General features: G+C 52.3%; 2 protein-coding genes across 9 annotated transcripts in view; one reads left to right on the top strand and one right to left on the bottom strand.

The window, feature by feature from the left end:
- Nucleotides 1-351: 351 nt before the first annotated feature.
- Nucleotides 352-22849, bottom strand: PPP1R13L (protein phosphatase 1 regulatory subunit 13 like). 7 transcript variants are annotated; one of them, XM_055082153.1, is made up of 15 exons: nt 21632-21680; nt 21304-21395; nt 17934-18117; nt 16935-17015; nt 16672-16817; nt 15818-16307; nt 15615-15713; nt 15448-15539; nt 14702-15134; nt 12811-13265; nt 10444-10575; nt 10214-10347; nt 9959-10125; nt 8105-8304; nt 356-1573 (listed from the first exon to the last, which is right to left on the bottom strand). In XM_055082153.1, the coding sequence occupies exons 4-15, from the start codon at nt 16987-16989 to the stop codon at nt 1526-1528; spliced, it is 2451 nt and encodes an 816-aa protein (XP_054938128.1). In that variant the 5' UTR covers nt 16990-17015; nt 17934-18117; nt 21304-21395; nt 21632-21680; the 3' UTR covers nt 356-1525. The 7 variants fall into 7 exon arrangements, with proteins under 7 accessions (XP_054938127.1, XP_054938128.1, XP_023988199.2 ...); XM_024132431.3 differs by lacking the exon at nt 17934-18117 and having other exon boundaries at nt 21632-21770; XM_055082150.1 differs by lacking the exon at nt 21632-21680 and having other exon boundaries at nt 21304-21606.
- The window catches only part of POLR1G (RNA polymerase I subunit G), a 2770-nt gene continuing 2167 nt past the window's right edge, over nt 22785-23387 (top strand). The window contains exons 1-2 of one of the 2 annotated variants that reach the window (XM_007102701.4): nt 22785-22854; nt 22979-23142. In XM_007102701.4, the coding sequence (XP_007102763.2) occupies nt 23036-23142 (107 nt within the window). In that variant the 5' untranslated portion in view covers nt 22785-22854; nt 22979-23035. Of the gene's footprint in view, nt 22855-22978; nt 23143-23387 lie in introns of those variants that run through there. The other variant, XM_007102700.2, reaches the window with a different exon arrangement.

The raw sequence follows: 23387 nt of genomic DNA, 5'->3' as shown, positions 1-23387 counted from the left end.
CGGAGAAAAACTTGCCCAAGGCTTTACAGCTAGGCCAGGTGCTGCTCCCTATATCCCACCTTCATCCCAGGCCTGCCCACTCTGGGTCGTCACTCTCTGGGGATGTTTCTGCCTCCCCCACTGGACTGTGAGCCTCAGGAGGGTAGAGCTGAGACTGTCTTGGTCACCACTGTGTGTGCCTTTTGCCACCCAGTACAGGACATGCACAGAGCAGGGGCTCAGTGAATATATGCTCAAGTTCCTTACAGTCTGCCCTCCGTATCGACGAATTCAGAACGCGCAGATACAGAAGACGAACCGTACTAGGCCATTTTGTATGACAGTCTTCAGTATTCACAGATTTTTGGTATCCGTGGGGGTCTGGACCCAATCCCCCCCTGCTTATACCAAGGGACGACTGTATTTTCAATCCGCTGTTGGTTGAGCGGAACCCATGGATAGTGAGGACTTAGTGTATTGCAAAGCCCTCAGTCAGGGGGAGGGGCTACTGAAGGGCATGAATACCTGGAAGCAGGGGTGATTGACAGCAGCCAATTAGAATGACTGCCTCCTGCCTCCTCCTGGCCTTAGTCACTATTCTCTGTCTGAAAGGCTCTTCTCTCAGATCTCTGCATGGCTTCTTTCCTCACCTCTCTCAAGCCTTCCTAGAGTCTTCCTCGAGAGTCCTTTCCTCAGCGAGGCCCTCCCTGACCACCCTGTTTAAATTGCAAAACACCCTGGATAGGCTGAATAATGGCCCCCAAAGATCTCCAGGCCCTGGAACCTATGAATGTTCATAGGTTACATGTGTCAACCAAAAACAAAACAAAACACAGAAGGTTGCACGCAAGAGTTTATATGGGGTCTTAAGAATTGCAATTCAGGCTGTACACCTGAAACTAACACAACATTGTAAATCAACTATACTCTGATAAAAATTTTTTTTAAAAAAAAGAATTGCAATTCAGGAGATAGATTCGGGTAAAACTGAAGGAGTGTTCTGGGGAAGAGAAAGCATCAGGGGTTTATAAAACAAAAGCCACAAGGTTGTTAAAGTTGTCTGGTGAGAATCGTGATTGGCTCTGACACAAGCCAGGGAATACTTGTTCTTAAGGAATCAAGAGTTATTTTAGGGTAAGGGTCCCACAGGTAGATAGGCTGTCATGATTTATTTTAGGGTAAGGGTCCGATAAGTATCTTGCATTTTTGGCAGATGTTCTTTTTTTTTTTTTTTTTTAATTTTATAAATTTATTTATTTATTTATTTTTGGCTGCGTGGGTCTCCGTTGCTGCACGCAGGCTGTCTCTAGTTGCAGCGCGCAGGCTTCCTCTAGTTGCAGCGAGCAGGTGCACGGGCTTCTCATTACGGTGGCTTCTCCTGTTGCGGAGCACGGGCTCTAGGCGTGCAGGCTTCCGTAGTTGTGGCTTGTGGGCTCTAGAGCTCGGGCTCAGTAGTTGCGGCGCACAGACTTATTTGCTCTGCGGCATGGGGGATCTTCCCGGACCGGGGCTTGAACCCGTGTCCCCTGCGTTGGCAGGCGGATTCTTAACCACTGTGCCACCAGGGAAGTCCCTTGGCAGATGTTCTTGATGCCTATGTTAAGACAATAAGTGATCAAAAGGTCAGATTCCATCCAGGCTGGGATGTGCGTAAGTCACACTTCGTCGATGGCCTCCCAGCTCAATTTTAGAGAGTTCTCTTAGCCGTACTGACTCCATTTTTATTTTCCTTCCGCATATGGCAAAAGGGAATTTGCAGGTGTGATGGTTAAGGATCTTGAGAGATATCAAGGTGCGTCCTAAATGTAATCGCGTGTCCTCATAAGAGGGAGATTTGACAGCAGGACAGAAACAGAGGCAGTGCTACACTGAAGCAGGATGCCACGCTGTGGGCTTTGAAGTTGGAGGAAGAGGGCAGAGCCAAGGAATGTCAAGAATGCAGCTCTAGAAGCTGGAAAAGACAAGGAAATTGATTCTTCGCTACAGCCTCTGGAGGGAGTGCAGCCCTGCCAGCACCTTCGTTTCAGCCCAGTGAAACTAACCTCAGACTTCTGATTTTACGAATTGTAAGAAAATAAATGTGTGTTGTTTTAAGCCACTGAGTTTGGGGGTCATTTGTGACAGTAGCCAGAGGAAATGAATGAATACACCTCCAATCAGGCACAATATATCCACTTCTGCTTTAGTTTTTTTCCATAGCAGCGATCAGCATCTGATAGAATATATTTTTTGCTTATCATTTTGTTTATTGTCTGTCTCTTCCACTAGAATGTCAGCTCTACAAAACCGGGGGCATTTTATCACCGGTTATTAAGGACAATTTCAAATGGATACAAAAGTTGAGAGAATAGTCTAACGAAGCCCTACATACATGAAGCTTTATCGATCTTGAACTCAGGGCTGATCTTGCTTCATCTACACCCCAACCACTTCCCCTCCCACCAGTTGATTATTTTGAAACAAATCCCAGACATCATATCATTTCATCCATCAGTATTTCAGAATGTAGCTCTAAAAGTAAAGACTCTTTATAAAAGCATAACCATAATATCATAGCACATCTCAAAAAAGAGGAGTAATAATTGCTTAATATAATCAAAGTTCCAGATACTGTTTGAATTTGAGAGCAGGGACTTCTGTCTGCGTGGAGTTTTTATTGTTTGTTTTGTTTTTAAATTTTATTTATTTATTTGGCTGCTTTGGGTCTTCGTTGCTGCATACGGGCTTTCTCTAGTTGCGGCGAGCGGGGGCTACTCTTCGTTGCAGTGCACGGGCTTCTCATTAGCGGGGGCTACTCTTCGTTGCAGTGCACGGGCTTCTCATTGCAGTGGCTTCTCTTGCTGTGGAGCACGGGCTCTAGGCGTGCGGGCTTCGGTAGTTGTGGCTCACGGGCTCTAGAGCACAGGCTCAGTAGTTGTGGTGCACGGGTTTAGTTGCTCCGCAGCATGTGGGATCTTCCCGGACTAGGGATCGAACCCGTGTCCCCTGCATTGGCAGGTGGATTCTTAACCACTGCGCCACCAGGAAAGCCCTGTCTCCTTGTTTACTTATTCTCCTTTGCTACCTGATGTGGCAAAAAGGACTTTGCAAATGTGACTAAGTTAAAGATTCTGAGATGGGGAGATTATCCTGGATTATCTGGATGGGTCCAGTGTAGCCAGAGTGAAAGAGGGAGCCAGGAGGGTCAGAGTCAAGAGATAAAGATGTGACAATGGAAGTATGAGATGGAAGTGATGCAAGAGCTGGCTTTGAAGACAGAAGGGGGCCATGAACCAAGGAATACAGCCAGATTCTAGAAACTAGAAAAGGCAAGGCAAGGGCTTCTTTCCCATAGTCTCCAGAAAGGAACTCAGCCCTGCTGACACCTGGATTTTAGTTCAGTGAGACCCATTTCAGATGTCTGACCTCCAGATGGTAAGATAATAAATTTGTATTGTTTAAGCCTCCAAGTTTGTGACAATTTGTTACAAGCAGTGAAGGGAAGCTAGTGCAGATTTTGGTACTGGAAGTGGGGTGCTGCTGTAACAAATACCTAAAAATGTGGAAGTGGATTTGGACTTGGACAATGGGCAGAGGCTGGAAGAATGTTGAGAAGATGATGGGAAAAGCCTAGATAGCCTTGTAGACCATCTGTAGAAATATGGGTGTTAGAAATTCTGCTAGTGAGGACTCAGAAGGAAGTGAGGAGTAAGGTAGAGTAAATCTCTATAATCTTAGAGAACACTAAATCGTCATAAACAGACTGTTGGTAGAAATCTAGGCAACCTCTAGAAACTGGAAAAGGCAAGGAAACAGATTCCCCCCAGAAGAACATGGCCCTGACAACACCTTGATTTTAGCCCGCTGAGACCTGTTTCAGACTTCTGACCCCCAGAATTAAAAGACAATAAATTTGTGTTATTTAACCTACTAAGTTTGTGATAATTTGTTATAGCAGTAATGGGAAACTAACATATCTCTGTTATGCAAAAGAGAGATCAGACTAGTGTAAACACATACAAAATAAAGAAGCCCAGAAGAAACAAAGATTACACAGGAAAAAAAAGAAAGCTACAAAACAAACACAAAAACACCTGTAACTAAAATACTATAAAAAATACCTAGCAAGATAATAGATGATATCACATTTATAAAATAGGAACTGGAGGCTATGAAAAATGAATAATTAAATAACAAGAAAGAGTTCTTGGGAATTCAAAATAATAGATGAAACATAAATTTTAATAAAAGGATTAGAAGATAAAGTCAAGGAAATTTCCTCGAAAGTAAGGGGAAAATTAACAAAGAGATGGAAAATAGTGGTGAAAAGATAAGAAAACTGAAAGCTCAAACCAGAAGATTCAACATCCAAATAATAAAAATTCCAGAAAAAGAGAGCAAGAAAACGAAGAAGAAACCAACACACACACACACACACACACACACACACACACACACACACACACACAGAAACCAACACATAAATATACAAGAAAATTTCCCAGAAGCAAAGGCTATGAGTCTCCAGATTGAAAGGACAGACTTAGGGTCAGAATGATTAATGAATAAAAGCTACAGTGAAGCATATCCTCATGAAATTTCAGAACCAGAGAAAGAGAGAAGATCACAAAAGCTTCCAGAATAAAGCAAGTCAAATACAAGTTCAAAGCACAGAGAGAATGAAAACAAATCTGAGGGGAAGAAAAAAAAAACCAAACAGGTTTCCTTTGTTATCCAAACTTGCATTCCAACCTAGGAAGAAAATAGATTTGAGTGACAAGGGATACATATATTTCCAACCTAGAATTTTATACCCAGCCAAACCGTAATAAAGTTGGAGGATAAAATGAAGATATATTAAGCCATGCAAGAACTCAAAAATCTTTATCTCTTCCTCTCCCTTTTAAGGGAACGACTGGAGCATGTGCTCCAGCAAAATGAGGAGTCAACAAAGATTCCATAGACATGGAATCCAGGAAACAATATCCAACACAGGGAAGTCCAAGAGAGCTTAGTGTAGGCCTAGAAAGCATCAAGTCCACATTCAAGTAGGAGAAAGGACTTTAGGAGGGAGGAAAAAAAAGCTTGAGTGAGCTGTTAGTAATATGGAAGATTCCATGGAACATTTGAAAAATATTAAGTATAGGTGCAAATAAAATTTAGCAAGTGACAAAGGTAAATTTAATTCTCAAAAATGTAGAAGTTTGTGAAGAGAAAATTCTAATATACTGCATGGCTCTGCAGTGAAAACATATTTACATATCACAACATTTAAAAAACGATTGATTGATATAAAAATTATGATTTCATTGAGGAGAGGGAAAGTAGAGTCAGATTAATAGACCTCAAACCTCATCTACTATACCAGGAAATCAGTAGAGAATGCCTAAAATTGAGAAATCAAGAAACAGCAATGCCAGCATATTTAGAAACATACAAGAAAATACCAGAGGAAACAGCTATAGCAATTGAAAGTGGTGGCCTCTGGAAAGCAGATGGGAGTAGGGAGAGGTAGCAGGAGGACTGTTTTTCTTCATTACAAATATCTTAGTACCAGTACCATTTGATTTTTAAAGTACATTCATGGGGGCTTCCCTGGTGGCGCAGTGGTTGGGAGTCCGCCTGCCGATGCAGGGGGCGCGGGTTCGTGCCCCGGTCCGGGAGGATCCCACATGCCGCGGAGCGGCTGGGCCCGTGAGCCATGGCCGCTGGGCCTGCGCGTCTGGAGCCTGTGCTCAGCAACGGGAGAGGCCACAGCAGTGAGAGGCCCGTGTACCGCAAAAAAAAAATAAATAAATAAAATAAAACAAAATAAATAAATAAATAAATAAAGTACATTCATGAAAATTAATCAGCAGTGTTAGAAGCGGCTACCCCTTATGGGGAGGAGACATGCATATATTGACTGGGAAGAGGCATGATGGAACTTCTGGATGATGGAAATGTATGTCAGCTTTACTCAATAGAACTTTCTGGGATGATGAAAATGTTCTCTATCTGCACTGTCCAAAATGGTAGCCACTAGCCACATGTGGCTACTGAGCACTTGAAAAGTGGCTAGTGTGACTGAGGAATTGAATCCTTAATTCTTATTTAATTTAAATTAATTAAAAATAATTAAAATTCCCACGTGAGTTGTTTTGGACATTGCAGACAATGACAATGTTGAAGTTTTATGATTTGTAAAGAAATACAAACCAGAAGAGAGAAAGGGTTCTGATGTGTCGAAGTCTTCAAGGGGCAGTTTATGAAATAAAAAAGTGGGGAAGAGGTGAAGGAAAATCACTCTTCAGGGTCAGACCCTCAAAAAGTCCACATGGATTTCCAGTAGATAAAGCCCTGTTGAAGATGGATCTCACAATGCATAATTTCAATACACATGAGGAAACAAGCCACCGTGAGTGAGAGCCAGCAGACACACCAAATTACAGGAGGAGATGGCACCAAACTTCAGATGATAGATTTTCAGACATTTTATGTCTTTAAGCTTAAGGACGCTTAAAAAGAAGAATCCAAAACATGAAAAAAAGGTCAAGACGCTACAAAAAAAAAAAAAAAAAAGCAGGCATATTTGAAAGAGGAAGGATTGGATTTACACGAGGGAAATCCCTTCCAAAGGGGCTACTTTAAGATTGGTTTACCAAAAATAGTAACAATGAGGAGAATTATTAAGTCAGAATGGAGTTCAAAGAGAAGGAAGTCAATTTCTGTGCAAACTACCTTTATTCATAATGAAAAAGTCCCCATTTTGTCATAAAACGGGCACTGTGTAAAGGCACTTGACTGGGGAGAGAGGGGGACAGGGATGCTGATAGAGACTAATATGCCTCACCTGGCCCCTGAAGGCTGTTGGTAGAGATAGTGGCGCGGTGACTCCTGGGAAAATCCAGTGGCGGTGACCCACTCCAGGCTCCGCTGGGATGGTGGGTTGCCTTGCTTTTGGGGGGCGGGGGTGGGTGGGAGCAGGAGGCACTTTGGACAGGATGTGACTTGGCAAATGGGGGGGGTTTCTCTTGCCCCCAATGATTCCCAGCCCCACCACGACCTCCCACAGCTAAGGCAGTTTCCTAAATTTCAGGCTGGGGTTCTCCTTCTCCCCAGGGCTTCCAGGGAAGCAGAGAGGTGTTGGCAAGGACCTCGCCCCTGCAAGGATTTGGGGCGCAGAGAGATGCAGCAGTAAGGGAGGAGAAGTTCTGGAATGAAGGCAGCTGCTGCTTTCTCCTGTCTCCCTTCGAAAAGTCCTTCTCTCCAGCTAGACCTTATTCCTCTGAGGCTTCACCCTGGGGAAGAGCTGAGGGAAGACGGGCTCTTCAGACACCAGGAGCTCCCACCCCTTCATTCCACCCCAAACTTAATACAGTCACCTGATCCACCCCCAAACACGCGGACTGTCTCCATCCTCCCATCCCTTCCTAATGGACTCTCTCAGTGTCTCCCAAACCACACCAGAATCCCCTGTCAGCTGCAAGCACCAGCTGGAGCCTTCCAATCAGCAGCAGGCTTGATGAAATGGAGTATTTCCGAGTCTCCCATACGGCCATAAAAAAGACGCCCGCCTCTCCCTACCACCGTGGCTGTCTGGTTGGGACCCACCTCCACCTACTCCCCAATTAAAGGAATCGTCTTCTCTCCCAGGAATATAATGGGATCTTCCTGGTCTCCTCCCCTAACCTAATAGTATCTCCCTCAGTTCTACCAGGATTTTATTAATGGATTCTTCCTCACCCTGCCGAATGCAGTGTAACAAAAGCTTCCATGCCTGTAATACACAATTCTTTAACTGCCCCCATCACCAAGATGGGATGCTTCATGACTCTCCTTGGCTAGAATACATTCTTCTTTACCTCCCCATGAATATAATTAGGAATAATAAAAATATTTGATTGAGCACGAACCAATCAAATAACTAGGAAGGCAGTACTGGTGAGTACCCCACGAAGTACCACCAGTAAGTGGCTCTTCCTCCCCTAACTAAAAGAGGATCTCCCTTATCTCCCCCGTTATTATAATGGGCTCATCCTCACCTCCCCACAACCGATAATGGACTCTTCTGACCTCCCCGCCTCCCCAATGTAATGCACTGTCTCTCTTGCCCTTTTTCCCCGTGGGATCACCCCTTTCCTCACAATATCGCTTCTGGGCTCACCCCGAAGTAGTTACGGGGCACGTAGCCCTCCTGGCCGTGCAGCGCGGCCCACCACCAGTCCGTCTCCTCTGGCCCATCCCTCCGCAGCACGGTGACCGACTCGCCCTCGCGGAACGACAGCTCGTCTCCAAACTCAGCGCTGTAATCCCAGAGAGCGTACACCACCCCGTTGTACATCAGCCCCATGCTCTGCTCCACATCTGAAACATGAAACCGCAGGGATCGTCAGTGCCCGGTTCAGGGGGGCCGGGAACACAGGGATATGACACGCTGGGGACAGGGACAGACCCTGAGATTTGGCGCCAGCCTCACCTTGGGGAATGAGCCACTTGAAAAGTTGTGTACCCCTGTGTGGAGAGGGGGGCCTGAGCTGGAGTCAGCTGCCAGGACTGACAGTCTCTAAAACACTGGGGTGCCATCAAGCCGGGCCACCAACCCCCGAGGCAGGGTCAGTGGTCCCCATTTGCGCTCATATCTGGTTAAGTCCCTGTATCACTCCTAGAAGTACGGTCGTCCCCCCCCGTAAGTGGTACAGTCTCCATAGATGACTCAACCCCTCCTTCAGATGGTTCAGCCCCACTCCTCCCCACAGTGGTCCCAACTCCCCCTTTCCAGATGGTGCAGTGCACACTGCGCCCCCTCCCCAAAAGATAAAATCTCAAAGAGGATGTAATAAATTTCCAGATAGTATAGGCCACCCGAACCCCCTTTAATCCCATCAGGGATTTAGCCCCCTTTCCAGATGGTACGGTCCACCATGCTCCCCCCTCTTTAATGGTTCAGTCCACCGTGCTCCAGTTTCTCCTCCTCTCCACCACCGCCCCCCGCGCCCGCAAGCGTGCCGTTCAATCTCTGCTTCATCCTCACAGAACTCTCCAAGTCCAGGCAGGTAGGAGGTACAATCTTCTTATCTCATAGGCTTCATCTACCTGTGACAAAGGTGGTCACAGTCCCCCTTCCCAAAGCTTCAGTGGACGGTCTACTTCCCGCCCCAGCGGTCCAGCCCTGGCCTGCGGCTGCTCACCACTAAGGCAGGTGTTACAGCCCCATGGCTCCCACCCACTTTCGGCCACGGCACAGCAGGCTGTCGTGTAGTCCCTCCAGGCTCACCTCTCAAATACATTGTCCCACCCCCAGGTCCTACAGCCTGCCTTTCCCCAATTCTCTGAGGTCCCCAACCCCGCCTTATGATAGAGTTGGCCCCTCCTGGTGAGCGCTACAGACCCTAGGCGCTTCCCCAGGATACGGCCTACCTAGTTCCTCCCATCACCTGTTTAAGTGATGTGCCCCCCCCCCGGAGATATATGGTACAGTCTCGTGTCTCACTAGGAGTGGAAGGGTCCCCAAGCTCCTCCCCAGAAGCCATGGCCTGCTCACCTCTCACCTGTGCGGTGCTGTATTTCCCACAGGTAGCACAGCCCATGTGCCCAGCCCTAGGCCAGGTAGATGGTATAGTTGGAACGTCCAACTCCCCACCCCCGTGGATGAGAAAGCAGATAAAGCGGCGCAGTCTCCACACCTGCTCTTCTCCCTACAGGTGTCCAGCTTGCGTGGCACAGTTCCCCTGTCCCCCTCTCTCTCGAAGGTGGCACAGTCTGCTGCGCCCACACACCCTTCTTGCACCTGCCAGGTGGGAGGCCCAGTGCCCCACCCCTGCAGGTGGTCCATCCCGCCGGCCCCTCCTCGGTGATGCTGCCACAAGGTCGGTACAGCCCCCTGCGTCCTCTCTCAGGAGCCGCAGTCTGCCGCCTTCCCCCGCCCGACATCTACCAGCTGGGTGTCCCAGTCCCCGCGACGCCCTCCCCCAGAGGTGGCCCAACCCGCCCACCGAGGCGCCCCAGCCCTGCCTCGCACCTGCCAGGTAAGTGGCGCAGTCGACGTAACCCTCGCGGTAGGGGTCGCACTTCTCGATGGCGGTGGCGCCGTCACTGAGCGTGGTGGCGAAGATCGCCGCGCCGTGCTGCACCAGCGCCATGCAGATGGCCGTGTCGTTGCAGGACGCCGCGCAGTGCAACGGTGTCCTAGGCGTGGGAGGCAGGCGTGAGAGGCCGCGCTGGGGCCCGCAGCGCCTTCCCCGCCCCACGCCGGCCGCGCGAGGTCAGGACTCACCAGCCGTGGCTGTCGGGGGAGTTGACGTTGGCACCCGCCGCGATGAGGAAGTCCACGATGGGGTAGTTGGCGCCGCAGATGGCGTTATGCAGGGCGGTGATGCCCTCCTCGTTGGGCTGGCTCGGGTCGTTCATCTGGACGAGCCGGGGGACGGAGAGGCTCAGTCCCGCGGCTGCTCTCCAGCGTCTACCGCCCCCACCCCGCCCGCCCTTCCGTCCGGCAGCACTCACCTCCTTCACCGCCTGCTGCACCACGTCCAGCTCCCCGGTCAGCGCGGCGTCCAGCAGCAGCACGAGCGGGTTGAGGCGCGCGCGACGGACCTTGCGCGGGGAGCCGGCCTTCCGCAGCACGGAGCGCATCTCCTGGGGGACAGGACCGGGGCTTCAGCGGCTTGGCGGGGATTGCTAATATACCCATTCCTCAGAGCGGGGAAACAGAGGCTCAGGGACCAGGCGGCCACTCCAGGTCATCCAACTAGACAGGGCTGACATTGGAACCCAGGAACGTAACATAGCCTGAGTCCCAGAGGGCCATGGGAAGGAGGGTCCCTCAGTTCTACAGCCTCTGGTTCCCTGCAACACTCAGGTAATCGGGTGATTTTGGAATCTTGGGCCCTGAGACCTGAGAGGAAGCTTGGAGACCGTGAGGTTGATGATTGTGGAAGCCAGATATTCAATCCATAGTTTCATTTCTTTTATATATTTTTTAAAAAAAATGCTAGGCAGCACACGTGACAAGATGTTACCAAGTGTTAATTTCAGATGTTTGGAATTAGAATATTTATCATATTATTCCTTGTGCCTTCTTATTTTTGATTTTCAAGTGTCCTACAAAATTCATTTATTCTAAGCATATAGCATTTGTGATTCTGGTCTTCGATGTCAATGATTTCAAGATTCTGGAATTTGAAGATCCCACGAGCCACTCATTTAAAAATTCTCTGATGCTAAGTTTCCAATATGTGTGAGTCCAGAAATGCTAAGTTGTGCCATTTCAAATTGCTGAGGACCCAGGACGTTGCATTCCCAAGATTCTATGATTGAGAACTTGAATATTTCATGGTGAGAATTTCATTCCAAAAGATTGGAAGGAAATACTCAAAATGTTAATCGTGGTTCTGTCTGAATGCTGTTATTTGGGCCTCTTTATTCGACTTTTATCTATTTCTTCCGAGTTACTATGTTTGTGTGTTCCTTTCTAGTGGAAAATATTCACTTAAAATAAAATTCTGTATTATAACATATTCGTGCACTAATCTATGATTTAAGATTCAAATGATGAGTCTTTAATTTTCAGTTCTGGGGACTTCAAGAATCAGTAATAACCAGGGTTTGTGTTACTAACTTTTTAATTCTAAGATCCTGTGCAAACCTTCAGCGTTCTGGAATTCTGAAATTTCACTCTTCTGAGTTTGTGATGCCAGGATTTAATTTTTGAATTCTGTGAGTGTTCAGGTTTCTCTGTGGCCAGAACTTTGTGATTCTACAATGAGGCAACTTGACCATTTCAAGACACTGTCATTCTTCCATTCTTGATTTCAAGATCCTGAGCCTCAACATTTCTCGGCTCCACCCTCAGAAGGGCCTGGGAATAGGCATTTGGGGGTCCATCTGGCCCCCACGTCTTCTCTGGGAATTGTCCTCCTCCATCTGTGTACCCACACTGAGCAATCAGGATTGTTCCATGTGACTACACCCCACCCCCTCCAAGCCACGATGCAGAGACCAGACCAAGATCAGCAGGAGACCAGCCCCTGGTCAAATGATAACAATAATAATAGTTAATAGTTAAGTGCCAGGCACTATTCTAAGCACTGTATTAATGTATTAAATCCCCACAGCAACCCTGTGCTTATTTTCATCCCCATTCTCCAGATGAGGAAACTGAGGCACAGAGAGACTATGTGTCTGGCCCAAGGTTGCACAGCCGATAAGTGCTGTGGAGCTGGGATTTGAACCCAGGCAGCCTAGCTCTGCCGCTGGTGCACTTAACCACGACACCCACAGCCTCAGAGACCAGAGACTTGTTCTTGAAAATCTGAATGGAAGAAGCTCTGACTACAGTCAGAGGACACCATAGACTTGAACTGAGAGGTCATTTTGAGTCAGGGCTGGGTGGGCCATTTCTAGCCATGGCACAGGCTTGCTGAGGTGTAAGAGGAGAGAGCAGCTCCCCAGAGAAGGCGGACATGAGAGGCTGTGGCAACTAGGGAGAGAAATGGTGACTGCCTTGATTCAGGCAGGCTTTTCAGACCCCAGAATAAACCCTCTGTCATGCCAAGACGAAGTCATTTCCAGGTTGGAAGACTCTAAGATTCCTGAAGGGACGCCCTGGGGGGACAGGTTACCGGAGAGGAGCAGAGAAAATCTCTACGTGGCCAAGACTTCTGAATGCCCTTCCATATATGTTCTCCCTTTCTTCTGAGCACAGGTACACTTAGATTTAAAACTACATTTCCCAGCTTCCCTTGCAGCTGGGTTCCTGGCCAGTGGAATGCGCCAGATGTGATGCGTGCAATTTCCAGGTTCTGTCCTAAAAGGGAAGGGATGCTTCCATATGCTAAGTAATATACCCCAGTTTCCTCCTATATTACTTACCATGCTCTGTGGCTGCTCTGGTGGGCTGCTCTGGAGAGGGGCTGGGAGTGGTATGGGAGCTGGTGGGGCTGGAGCAGGGGGCCCTGCCCTGGTCTCAGGTCCCTCAGTGATGGGACACAGCTCAGGCTCGGGCCCCCCAGGCCCACCGTGACGATGGAAGAGGCGGCTGATGATCTGCTGGTACTGCTTCTTGTGGGTGGGGGGCAGGGCTACAGTAGGGCTCTGCTCCATGGAGCCCCTGCGTTTGAGGGGCCGTGGAATTTCTGCCAGCACCCGTGCCACCTCCTCCAGCTCGGGCACTGACTGTGCCTCGGGCGGCAGCGCTGGCTGCAGCCGTGTGGGACTAAGGGGCCGAGTTACAGTGCCTTCATCTGCATCACCAGCCTCCAGCCCTGGTGTCAGCAGCCCCTCCAGCTCCAGTTCAGGCTCCAGCTCAGTGGGAGGTTTGGGGAGGCCTAGAAGGAGCAAGAGCCCCATCAAAGGAGGGGTCCCAAGAGACCCGAGAGACTCCCTCCCCACAACTTCCAGGACTTGCAACAAATGCCTGATTTGCTGTGTGACCTAAGGGCAGTGTCTTGCTTTCTCTGGGCTACACTTTCCCTGGGTTGTGAATAATAGACAATTATGACATCCCCCATTAAACAAGCACTTAGCATGTGCCTCGTGCTTTACATGCCTATCACTGAATTCTCACCACTACCTTGTGACGTTGATATGGCTAACACCTCATTATTACAGAAAGGGAAACTGAGTCTCAGAGAAGGCAAGTCAGTTGCCTAAAGCCACACAGCTGGGATTTGAACTCAGTCCTATCTGACTCCAGAATCTCTGCTCCTACCATTATGATAAACTTGATTTTCTAAGATTGTAAGAACTTCCTCTCCTAACATCTCAGGCAGAAAATTGCTGAGGACTTGCCTGGTGGCGCAGGGGTTAAGAATCTGCCTGCCAATGCAGGGGACACAGGTTCAGTCCCTGGTCCGGGAAGATCCCACATGCCGCGGAGCAACTAAGCCCATGCGCCACAACTACTGAGCCCACGCGCCGCAACTACTGGAGCCCGGGCTCAGAATAAGAGAAGCCACCGCAATGAGAAGCCTGCACACCGCCTCTGCTCACTGTCATTAGAGAAAGCCCGCGCGCAGCAAGGAAGACCCGAGGCAGCCAAAAATAAATACAGAAAGAAAGAAAATTGCTGGGACTAGAATCTTGGTACTTGTTGGTCTCTTCTCTCCGTTTCTTGCCTCTCTATCAGAGCTTCTAAAGCAGGTAGAGATATACAATGATCATTTTATACATGATTTCATTGACTGTCCATCATAATCTATGACGTAAATGTTATTAATCTCTCTTCACAGATGAGAAAATGTAAGCTCAGATGGGTTAATTAATTTACCCTCAGTCACACAGCATGTCAATGGTAGAGAGGGGATCAAAACCCACTCTGCTTAAATCCAGGCCCTGCGCTGGTCTCACACCAAAAACTATTGATAATTATAATGATTAATATGATAGCTATTGAGGGCTTACTATACATCAGGCCCTATTTTAAGGACTTTATGTGGATTAAATAATCTAGTACTGCACCCCAATAAGGTAGGTTCTATCACTATTCGCCTTTTACACTCAAGGAAATTGAGGTCCAGAGAGGTTAACTGACTTGCCAAAGGTCACACAGCGTGGAGCCAGCCAGTCTGACTCCAGGGTCCATGCTTAAGCACTGTGCTATCCCTAGTTCCTGAGCAAATCCCCAGGCTCATCTGACCTTGCTCTCTGCAGGGACAATGTCTGGAAACAGGTGTTTGGTTGTGATGGGACCCCAAGCTGGTTTGGTCCCCAGCCATCTGCCCTCCCTTCACCCATCCCTCCGGAACCCCCATTGCTGACTCACCTTCACTCACAGGGGACCAGGTCTCTTGGGGGGATTGGGGGACTGGGGCAAGGGCTTGAAGCTGGGGTTGAGGCTGTAATTGTGGCTGGGACTGTGGAGGCAGCTGGGGCTGGGGAAGCAGCTTAGGCAGGGGAGCTCGAGAGAAGACGGGGGAGCCAGGGAGCATGGCCCTGCTGGCTCCCTGCTCCCAAAAGGCATTCTGCAGCTTGAATATCATGCTGAGGGGGATGGGGCGCTGGCGGGGGGCACTTCGGGGCTGGGGGATGGAAGGAGGCATGGGGATGCGGCTGACAGGCTGCCAGCTTCGGGTCAAAGTGCCTGATGACCCCGCGGAGCCCAGCGATCGGCGGTAGCTGTCCACGTCAGAACGCCTGTCGTTGGCCAGAGGGGAGACCTTGTAATTGCGGGGCAGAGTGGCGCTGGTGAAGTTGTCCTGGGGGAGAAAGAGGGAAGGAAGGAAGATAGAAGGGGCTCAGGTGGGAGGAAGATAGGCATAAGGGAATGAATGATAAGGGAGTGGAGGAAAGGAGGAGGGAGGTAAAGGCAAAAGGTGAGAAGGGAGAGAAGGAGGGGAGGGAAGACAGAGGGAGGGAAAGGAAAGAGGGTCAGGGAGGGGATGGAAATCCAGGATAAAGGAAGAGCCTGGGGAAGGGTACGGAAACTGCGGGCGCAGCCAGGAGGAGAAGACTAGCCCTGACTCCACCCTCTTCCACCAGCCCCCTCCCCAAGTTTCTCCGGCCCCTCACCTTCCTGGTGGCCCCCAGCCCATCCAGGCTGCTCTCTCTCCAGGGTACCAGCTGCAAGCCTGGTGAAGGAGGCCGTGCGAAGACATCGAGTCCTGTGAGGCGGGAATTATTAGGGTCTGGGGGAGGCCTCTCCGGATCCCCCACTCCTTTGGCCTCGCACCACTCACGTTCATTGCTCCGTGTCTGCGAGGACTTCTTCTCGTACGCCACGTCCAGGTCAGACTCGTTCCAGGCTTTGGGGGGCCGCCGCCGAAGCGTTAGGTCGTCTGGAGAGAGGTTGCCCATGAGGATGGGGGGAGGGCACGGGGGGCCGAAGCTGGTCCCGGACCTTGCGCCACTCCCACCCGCCAAGTTCGGCCCCCTGGTTCACCTTGAGCGTGCAGAGGTGGGGCGAAGGCGCTGACGCCAGGGCCCAGCAGGGGGCTCCCAAAGGCAGTCGGCGCATCGTAGGCTGCGGTCGGGGCGCGAGGCGAGGGCCCGCGCTCGGGAAAGAAGGCCTGGGGCCCTTCGGCCAGAGGGCTGGCACGCGGGGAGCGGGCACGGCCCAAGAAGTCAAAGGTTGTGGGGGAACCCTGCTGTCTGAGCGGGCCGGGGCGAGGCGAGGCCGCACGGCCTCCATCGAAGGCGCGGGGCCGGGACGAGGGCGCGCGGTCCAGGCTGCCGTAGGCATCCGGCTGCAGGTAGAACTGGGTGCGCGGTGACGACGGCCGGCCCTTAGCGGACAGCGAGCTGTAGGGGTGCAGAACCGGGGCGCTCTCGGAGCGTCTGAACGAGGTGTCTGCGCCGTCGGTGGTCGCCTTCCGGGGAGACCCGCGGCTGCCCAAGGGCTCGGGGACAGGGCTGAGGCTGTACCGGGACAGCTGTAGGGAGGTCGGGACATTGAGGGGTCAAAGGAGACAATAGTAGAGTGTTGGTAGGTCAATAGAGGTGATCGAAAATCAACCCTGGAGAGTTGGACGGGGCTGGAGATTCAGGCATAGGGAGCCCTGCAATCAGGGCTGGGGCTTGCATGTACAGTGCCTTTGTGCCGCTTAGAAAAAAACCCTTTTCTTCCGAGGGTCCTGACAGACGTCCACTTCCACTGATCCCCACTTCCACTAATCCTACAAGTGCCTTTAAATAGCCCACAGCCTGCACAGCCCCATGGGACAGGCTTGCCTGAACTCCTGGAGGAAAGAACCTGACTTTGGGGGCTCGGGTGGGGACCAGGGTAAGCAGGCTCACCCTAGCCGGCGCTCTGGCCTGCGAGCCAAGAGACGCCGCCGGCAAGTCTGACCACAGCGACTCCAACTGCTTGGTCAGTTCGTCCACCTTGGCCGCCGCCGTGTCCAGCTCCATATGCTTCACGTCCATGTGCTTCGTGGCTAGAGCTGGGCGGCCGGGAGTAGCAGTGAGGACCCGGATTTCTGGGCAGGGGCCAGCCTCCCCCCACCCGCCCCGCCCCGCGGGCCCCTCCCCGCCAAGCCCCGCCCCCTACCCCAGCTCACACTGGAAGTTCAGGTCCAGAAGGTTCCGCGAGCTCTGGAACGCCTCGCTGTCCATGGTGCCGGCTGGCCGCAGCGGGGCGCCTGCGTTTGGGGAGGGGGGGCGGGGGAGAGCCTGCTCAGAGCCCGCCCACAGAGAACCTGGGGCCTTGAGGAGCGGGACGGTGCCTTTACTCTCCTACTTCCTTCCACTGGAAGCGCTGTGACCCACCACTTCCCCTGCTGGGAAATGCCAACTCCTGCAAAGCCCTCCAGGAAGGCTAAGGACAGTTCACTCTCTTTACGTGGCTCCTGGTCCATCTCTCTATCTCAGCCCTAATAAGACGTGATCATTCCTTCAACAATTATCCATTGACCACCTACTATGTGACAGACATTATAGTGAACAGAGGTTGCAATAATAGTAACTATCAATTACTGAATGCCTACTAGGGACCAAGAGACACTGTGCTAGATGCTGGGGATCTTTTCAACAATGATGATGGTGCTGCCTACTATGTGCCAGGACCTTTGCTAGTTACTCGAGGGTACAATGAAATAAAACAACCATTTACTGAGAGAACACTGCCCCCTAGAATTGTGCCAGGTGCTTTACAGCTAATACCTTATCCCATGATCAAAACCTCCATAGCAAAAAAGAAAGTGGGGCTCAGAAACATTTGTTCCAGGTCACCCTGCAAGAAGTCAGCATACTAGATTCCACACCTGGACCTAACTTGTTATTCTGGGGCATCTCCGTCAGTCTGGAGGGGCTCCAGAGGACAGGGACCACTCAGCTCTCTCTCCCCAGAGTCCCCACCCAGAGGAGACTCAGCGTGTTCACACAGACCCAGCGTCAACAGGAAGAACAGGGAGTTGGCCAGGGGTGGCTGGGCCACTGTGGCTGCCAACCCAGTGGGAAGGAGCCAGGCCACCAGGAACTAGTCAGGCCAGCACCACCCCCATCTCCATGGTAGCCACCACGCCCACCAGCTCTGCCACCTCCCCACTACACCAACCGACCACTTAGCTTTGACTTGGGGTGCAGGCGTGGGCAGCAGGGCAGGCTGGGGCATGCTGATTCTGGCCTCAGTCTGGGAAGCCTCGGAACAGAACCTGTTGGGGCTGTTGGCTCATTTGGGTGTGTTAGGATTGTGTGACCTTGGGCTAAGAGTCCCCTCCACTCCTTGGGCCTCAGTTTCCCCAACTGTGAAAGGAGGAGGCAAATCAGCTATTCTGAGAGGCCTCCTCAATCTCTCAGAGGCCTAGATTCTGAAATTATAAGGACCTTGAGGTTGTAATTAAATTTCTATAGAGGCCCAAACCCTCGGCTTGAGAGTCTATTGTTTGAAAGTTCTCAGTCCAAGATTCTATCTTTGGAACATTCTAGAATTCTCCCCTTTGGCTAGCCTAGATTTCTCTGTCTTCCTGCACTGAGTTCTATCTATCCCAGGATTCCGAAGTCCTAAAAGTCTAGGTGAATGTCTGGTATAGTGGAGTTGCTAAAAGCACAATTAAGGAGGGTTCAAATCTGGTGGCACCATTGTCCCACCTGACAAGACTGCCTCAGTTTTCTGATCTGTAAAATGAGGATAAATAGCAGTCTACCTCAGAGGACAGTTGTGGGGATCCAACTGGCCAGAAGGTGCAAGAGGAATCAAGGCTCTGAGAATTGAGGCCTCAAAAAGTAGACTATAGGGGACTTCCCTGGCGGTGCAGTGGTTAAGACTCTGAGCTCTCACTGCAGGGGGCACAGGGTTCGATCCCTGGTCCAGGTAAGACCCCGCATTAGAATCTCAGAGATACACAGGAAACCCTTTGTGTTCATTAAAATATAAAAATGAACAATCTATGCTACCTCCAGGGCCAGCATTCTGGTAGCGAATGGTTCTTTTGGGGATTTCATGATCCCCAAATTCTAAGACGCTGACATCCTCTGGGTCTAAGGAAATGCCAAGGCTGGGAGTGTGCCGTCCCGGGTCTGGGGCGGGCAAAACGGGCGTCAGGGTCGCCAGGGGATGCTCCAGGTCACGGCCCGACCGCAACGGGGCAGACGGACAGCTCCTGAGCTCAGAGCAGGGGAATGGACGGCGGGCCCGGGCAGGTGCCGCATCTCCCGCGGCAGGGGAGCGGGGGCCCGGCGGGGGGCAAGGGTGGCGCGGGCCGCGCCTCTGCTCCAGGCCCCTGTCCTCCACCCCCACGTCCTCTCCGCCGGGCTCCCCTCTCCTCCGCCCTTAGGTCTCCCTCCCCGGCATCTTCTGCACCCCAGCCAGGTTCTTTGGGGTTAAAAATCAGGGGTGGGGGGTTCCTGGAGGAATCATCCTGAGTAGGAATCGGGTCAAAGCGCCAGGCTGGTTTGGGAATACCCAGATTGGAATCCCCCAGCTCTGTCCGCATAGACAGACGTTGGGAGAGGCTCCACCCTGTCTGGGACTTGGTTTCCCCCCTCTGTGGACGTCTGTGGAATGAGCTAGGGCCTCCCCCCTCTTTAAATCTCTATCTTCGGCTAGTTATTTAGCTTCTCTGTGCCTCAGTTTCCTTGTGTGTATAATGGGGGAATTAATACCTTCACCTCAAAGAAGTGTGAGGTTTGAATGACGTAATTTTTGTATAGAGTTTAGAACAGGGAAGGTTACAAAATAAAGTTCACACGTATAAGATTCCTAATTCCCAGGCCTGGAACAGACTGAGGGCTCAAAACCAAAGTAATTTTTTCCCTCCAAAACAGCCCTTTCAAATCTTTCTGAGATTCTAAAAGCCCCGAGCTTTAACCCCTGGAATCTTGACTTCAGCCCTTGGACCTCAGAATGCTAAATTCTCCCCTGCTTTCCTGAGTTCTAGCCATCCCCAGTTCTGGCCCATTCCAGGGCAGAGGAATCCCTGGAAGATTCTAGACAGAAGGTGGCAAAAGCCTAGGGTGTGCGTTGTGCCCGCACTCCAGCCTCAGTTTCCCCATTGGACTAGAGAGAACTCATTCCCTGGGCTGGGCTCAGCAAACCTCAATGGATCTGAGACCTTTGGGCAGTTGCCGGAGACTTCTGTAGACAATGGGAACCATCCATTACCTGCCAGCCCTGAGCCTGGCACGCTGTGAGCTCTGTCTTGGCAGCCATGGTTATTATTTTTTATTTCATCTCAGGCTATCACCAAATGCCCTTCAAGCCCAGACATTAGGAAGTTCTTCCCTCTCTCATCAGAACCCCCTGCCCCACCCCTTGTTTAATCCTTTCACGTGACTCATGGGGATGGAGAGGAGGGGGAGTCGGGCGGAGGGAGGTGCCAAGCCCTGCCCTCCCCCAGCTTCAAGGACAGACACACACCTCCAGAATTAGCCTCTATCCTCCCTTATCTCCCACACTACCTCAGGTCAGACAGATGGGAGTGGAGGTGACATTTTTCACCTCAGGGTCAGGGCCAGGAGCCCCAGGAGAGAAGTGAGTCAGAAAATCCGGTGGGAGTGGATGGTATCCCGACGCCCAGAGAGCGGCTGAGGAAGGGGGAGGGCAAATCCTGACCCCCAACTCTGCTGTCAGTGTGACCTCTAAGCCTCAGTTTACCTCCGTCCTCTCTGTGTAATGGCTGTATTGTGCCCGCCATGCAAGCCCCCCAGAATCCAACCCCACCTTCTGGAATTCTGCCCTGGATTCTAGAACGCCCTTTGCAAATCCCAGATATCTCCCACCTTTATGGGACAATAGGAGGTTCCCCGCCCCCTCCAGGGGGCGCCCTGGGGCGGAGGTCCCTCCTCTGCTTAGGCAGTTCTGACGCCCCGGTTAATGACATGTTGGGGATCGCGCAGCGGCACAGGAGAGGTTGGAGACCTGTCCTACTCCCCTCCTGCCACCTTGGCCCCCACCCCAGAGCCAGAAACTGGGGGGAACGGCGGGACACAGCCTCCAGAGGGACCCTGGTGTTTGTTCTGCTTCATTTCAGGAACCCGGGTTCCACTATCCCCACCCCACCCCTAATTCTTCTCGGAGACCTAAAGGCTCGGTCGAGAAGGCAGCTGAAGGGTGGTAGGGATGGTCGCCCATTCCAGAGCCCCAGCAGTCCGAGTCTCCCATTTCTCCCCAAGAGATCCAATACCCCAGTTCTACTCAAGGACTCAGGCTTCCGAGAGCCCCCATTTCGAGGGACTGAAACGTCCCGACGTTTCCGAACGTCTCCCCGGGACCAAGGCGTCCGAGCCCTCCATTCCAAGAACTCAGGCATCCGAGCCCCTTCTCCTTCTGCCCAGTAAATCAGGCATCCAAGTTCTAGCTTTCTAACGTTCCTGGAGTCCCCCAATTCCGCCCTGGGACCTGGCGCCCGAGTCTCCTCCCGACCCTCCCAGGGACGCGAGTGTCGGGCTCCACCGGGGCCGCTGAACCCCGGGGCGGGGGCTGTAACTCACGGATCCGGGGCAGATCTTGGCACCGGGGGGTCCTCCTCCGGCTCCGGCTCCGGCTCCGGCTGCGGGGAGCGGAGGACGGGGCGGGGCAGGCGCTGGGAACAGGTTAGACGACGTGACTCGGACCGGAGGGAGGCGGGTCCCGGAGGGGAGGGGGAGCCGGGGGTCCCCTCGAGCACCTTGGGACTTGTAGTCCCGGGGGGGGCAGGACGTAGATGGGTAAGTTCCCATTTGGATTGACCCAAAGTCCATTTCACAGACAGGAAGGGCGAGGTCGAAAGGCCAAGGGTGACCTGGCTACGTAAATCGTAAAGAGAATCCAGACTCTTACCTCGCTGTGGCTGCAGGAGAAGAACTCCTGAGTCCCTGCCCCACTCCTCCAGGCTCAGTTTCCCCCTTCTTGAAAGAAGATTTGGACGCCACCAAAGAGGTAGAAGGTTATAGAGGCTGGGGGAGACTCACAAATCCCGCCCCCAAGGCGAGAAGAGGGCCTCGCTAAAATCAGTATCCCCTCGGGTCTCTGAGCCTCAATCTCTCCGTCGGTAAAAAGGGTTGTTGGGATCTTTACAGAATTTCCCACCAACGGCTCCCAAAGTTGGAGGCTGGGACTACGATTCCCAGCAGCTTCCACGACCGACGTCGGGCGCCTCCCAGCCTCGCGTCCTCTGGGAATTGTAGTCCCGGAGCCCGCAGGGGCCGGGCCCTGGTGTCTCGCCCACGCGCGGGAACTGTCTGGCGATCCCGGGAGGAGGCAACACGTCCTCTTCCCCTGACCCTCCTCCTCTCTGAGCAGCCGCTGCCTCGCTGAGAATGTGGGTGCCCCAGTTCTAAAGTAGGTTCCGAAATCTCGGCAGAGGGGGCGGGAATCAGCGCTGACACACCGGTCAGGAATGCAGTCGGATCACCCTGTCTAGCCACCGTCCCGCGGCTCCGCCCGTCGCCCTACGCTGTGCGGTCCCCGCGCGAAGGGGCGTGGGCGTGTCCCCCAAATCTGCGTTCACGTGCCGCTGCTTACACGCACCCCAGGGCAGGGAAGGGGCGCTAGTCAGGACTTCTACTCTCTCTCCCTTCCTCAAAGCCTTTGGAAATGTCCCCCCACGCACGAGACTAAATCCTCGAGGGCATCTACCCGTCTTTTGGGCCACAGCCCCGCCCCTTAGTCCGCACCGCCCCACGCGTGTCCAGCTCGGGAGTCCAGAGGCTCCGCCCCGGGATCCACAGGCTCCTCCCCCTATATTTCCCGCTCCCCTGGAGCCCAGAGCCCCGCCCCTGGCTGATAGTTAACGCCCTCGGGAGGAATTACCCCCATTCCTCCATTTTCCCACCTCTCTCACTCAAGTTCTGAATTTCTGAGGCATCTGGGCCTCCCTAGAAGGGATTGTAACACCGAAAGCACAGTCCTGCCGACCTAGACTCTTACCTGCCTCGTTAAGAATTTCAGTCCAATCGATCTTCCTGTCTCTTTAAGAGTAGATCCTGTGAATGTGGCTGCCCCTTTAAGGCAACGTTGGAGCAAATCATGTCTGCGACTGTGGGGATACCCGCCGGGACCTGGTGAGGCTCTAACTCCTGCCAAACAGGAAAGTCGGCTGCTTTTGGGAGCAGACTTTGGGTAAAAGATGGCTTTCTCGGTAGTCTGCTGTGCACAAGTGGAAATTTCCCCCACCTGTGCTCACAGAGCGAGGGGGCTCCAAGCGACACCTCCCGCGCCCTGGTGCCACGTGGACGCTCCCAGATGAGGCCCCACCCCTTTGGTTCCACGTGGTCGGCGGCGGGGCCTGAGTGGCTCTGGCTGCTAGGTCTGAGGCATGGGTCCCGGGATGCCGGGGACCCCGTCCGGCGGTGAGTTGCTTCACGGCGGGCCGACAGGGTGCAGAGAGTTGTCTGGCGGGAGGAGAAAAAGGGGTACCCTGGAGCGTTCGGACGGAAAAAGGGACATCCTCGGAGGCAGGATCAGCGGAGAGTGTATCCCCCGGGGGATGGCGGGCAGGGGGGCGGGGGAATTAGGATAGAGAGAAGATACCTTGGTGGGGGCGGGGGGGGGCGGGAACAGCAGTGGAGAGAACAAGGGTTGGGTCGGCGGATAT

The sequence above is a fragment of the Physeter macrocephalus genome, unplaced genomic scaffold (assembly GCF_002837175.3).
Source record: "Physeter macrocephalus isolate SW-GA unplaced genomic scaffold, ASM283717v5 random_21, whole genome shotgun sequence".
Classification (NCBI taxonomy): domain Eukaryota; kingdom Metazoa; phylum Chordata; class Mammalia; order Artiodactyla; family Physeteridae; genus Physeter; species Physeter macrocephalus.
Note: the sequence above shows the minus strand (reverse complement) of the source record. Positions and strands in the feature narration are given on the sequence as shown.

Bases quoted from the DNA above. Each gene is read 5' to 3' on its own strand.
- PPP1R13L (XM_055082150.1), bottom strand. From the start codon at position 21,552: ATGGACTTTGGGTCAATCCAAATGGGAACTTACCCATCTACGTCCTGC. The intron at 16,308-16,671 runs GTGAGCCTGCTT...ACCTCCCTACAG, and splicing joins AGGCCAGAGCGCCGGCTAGG to CTGTCCCGGTACAGCCTCAG. The intron at 10,348-10,443 runs GTGAGTGCTGCC...CGGCTCGTCCAG, and splicing joins TGCAGCAGGCGGTGAAGGAG to ATGAACGACCCGAGCCAGCC.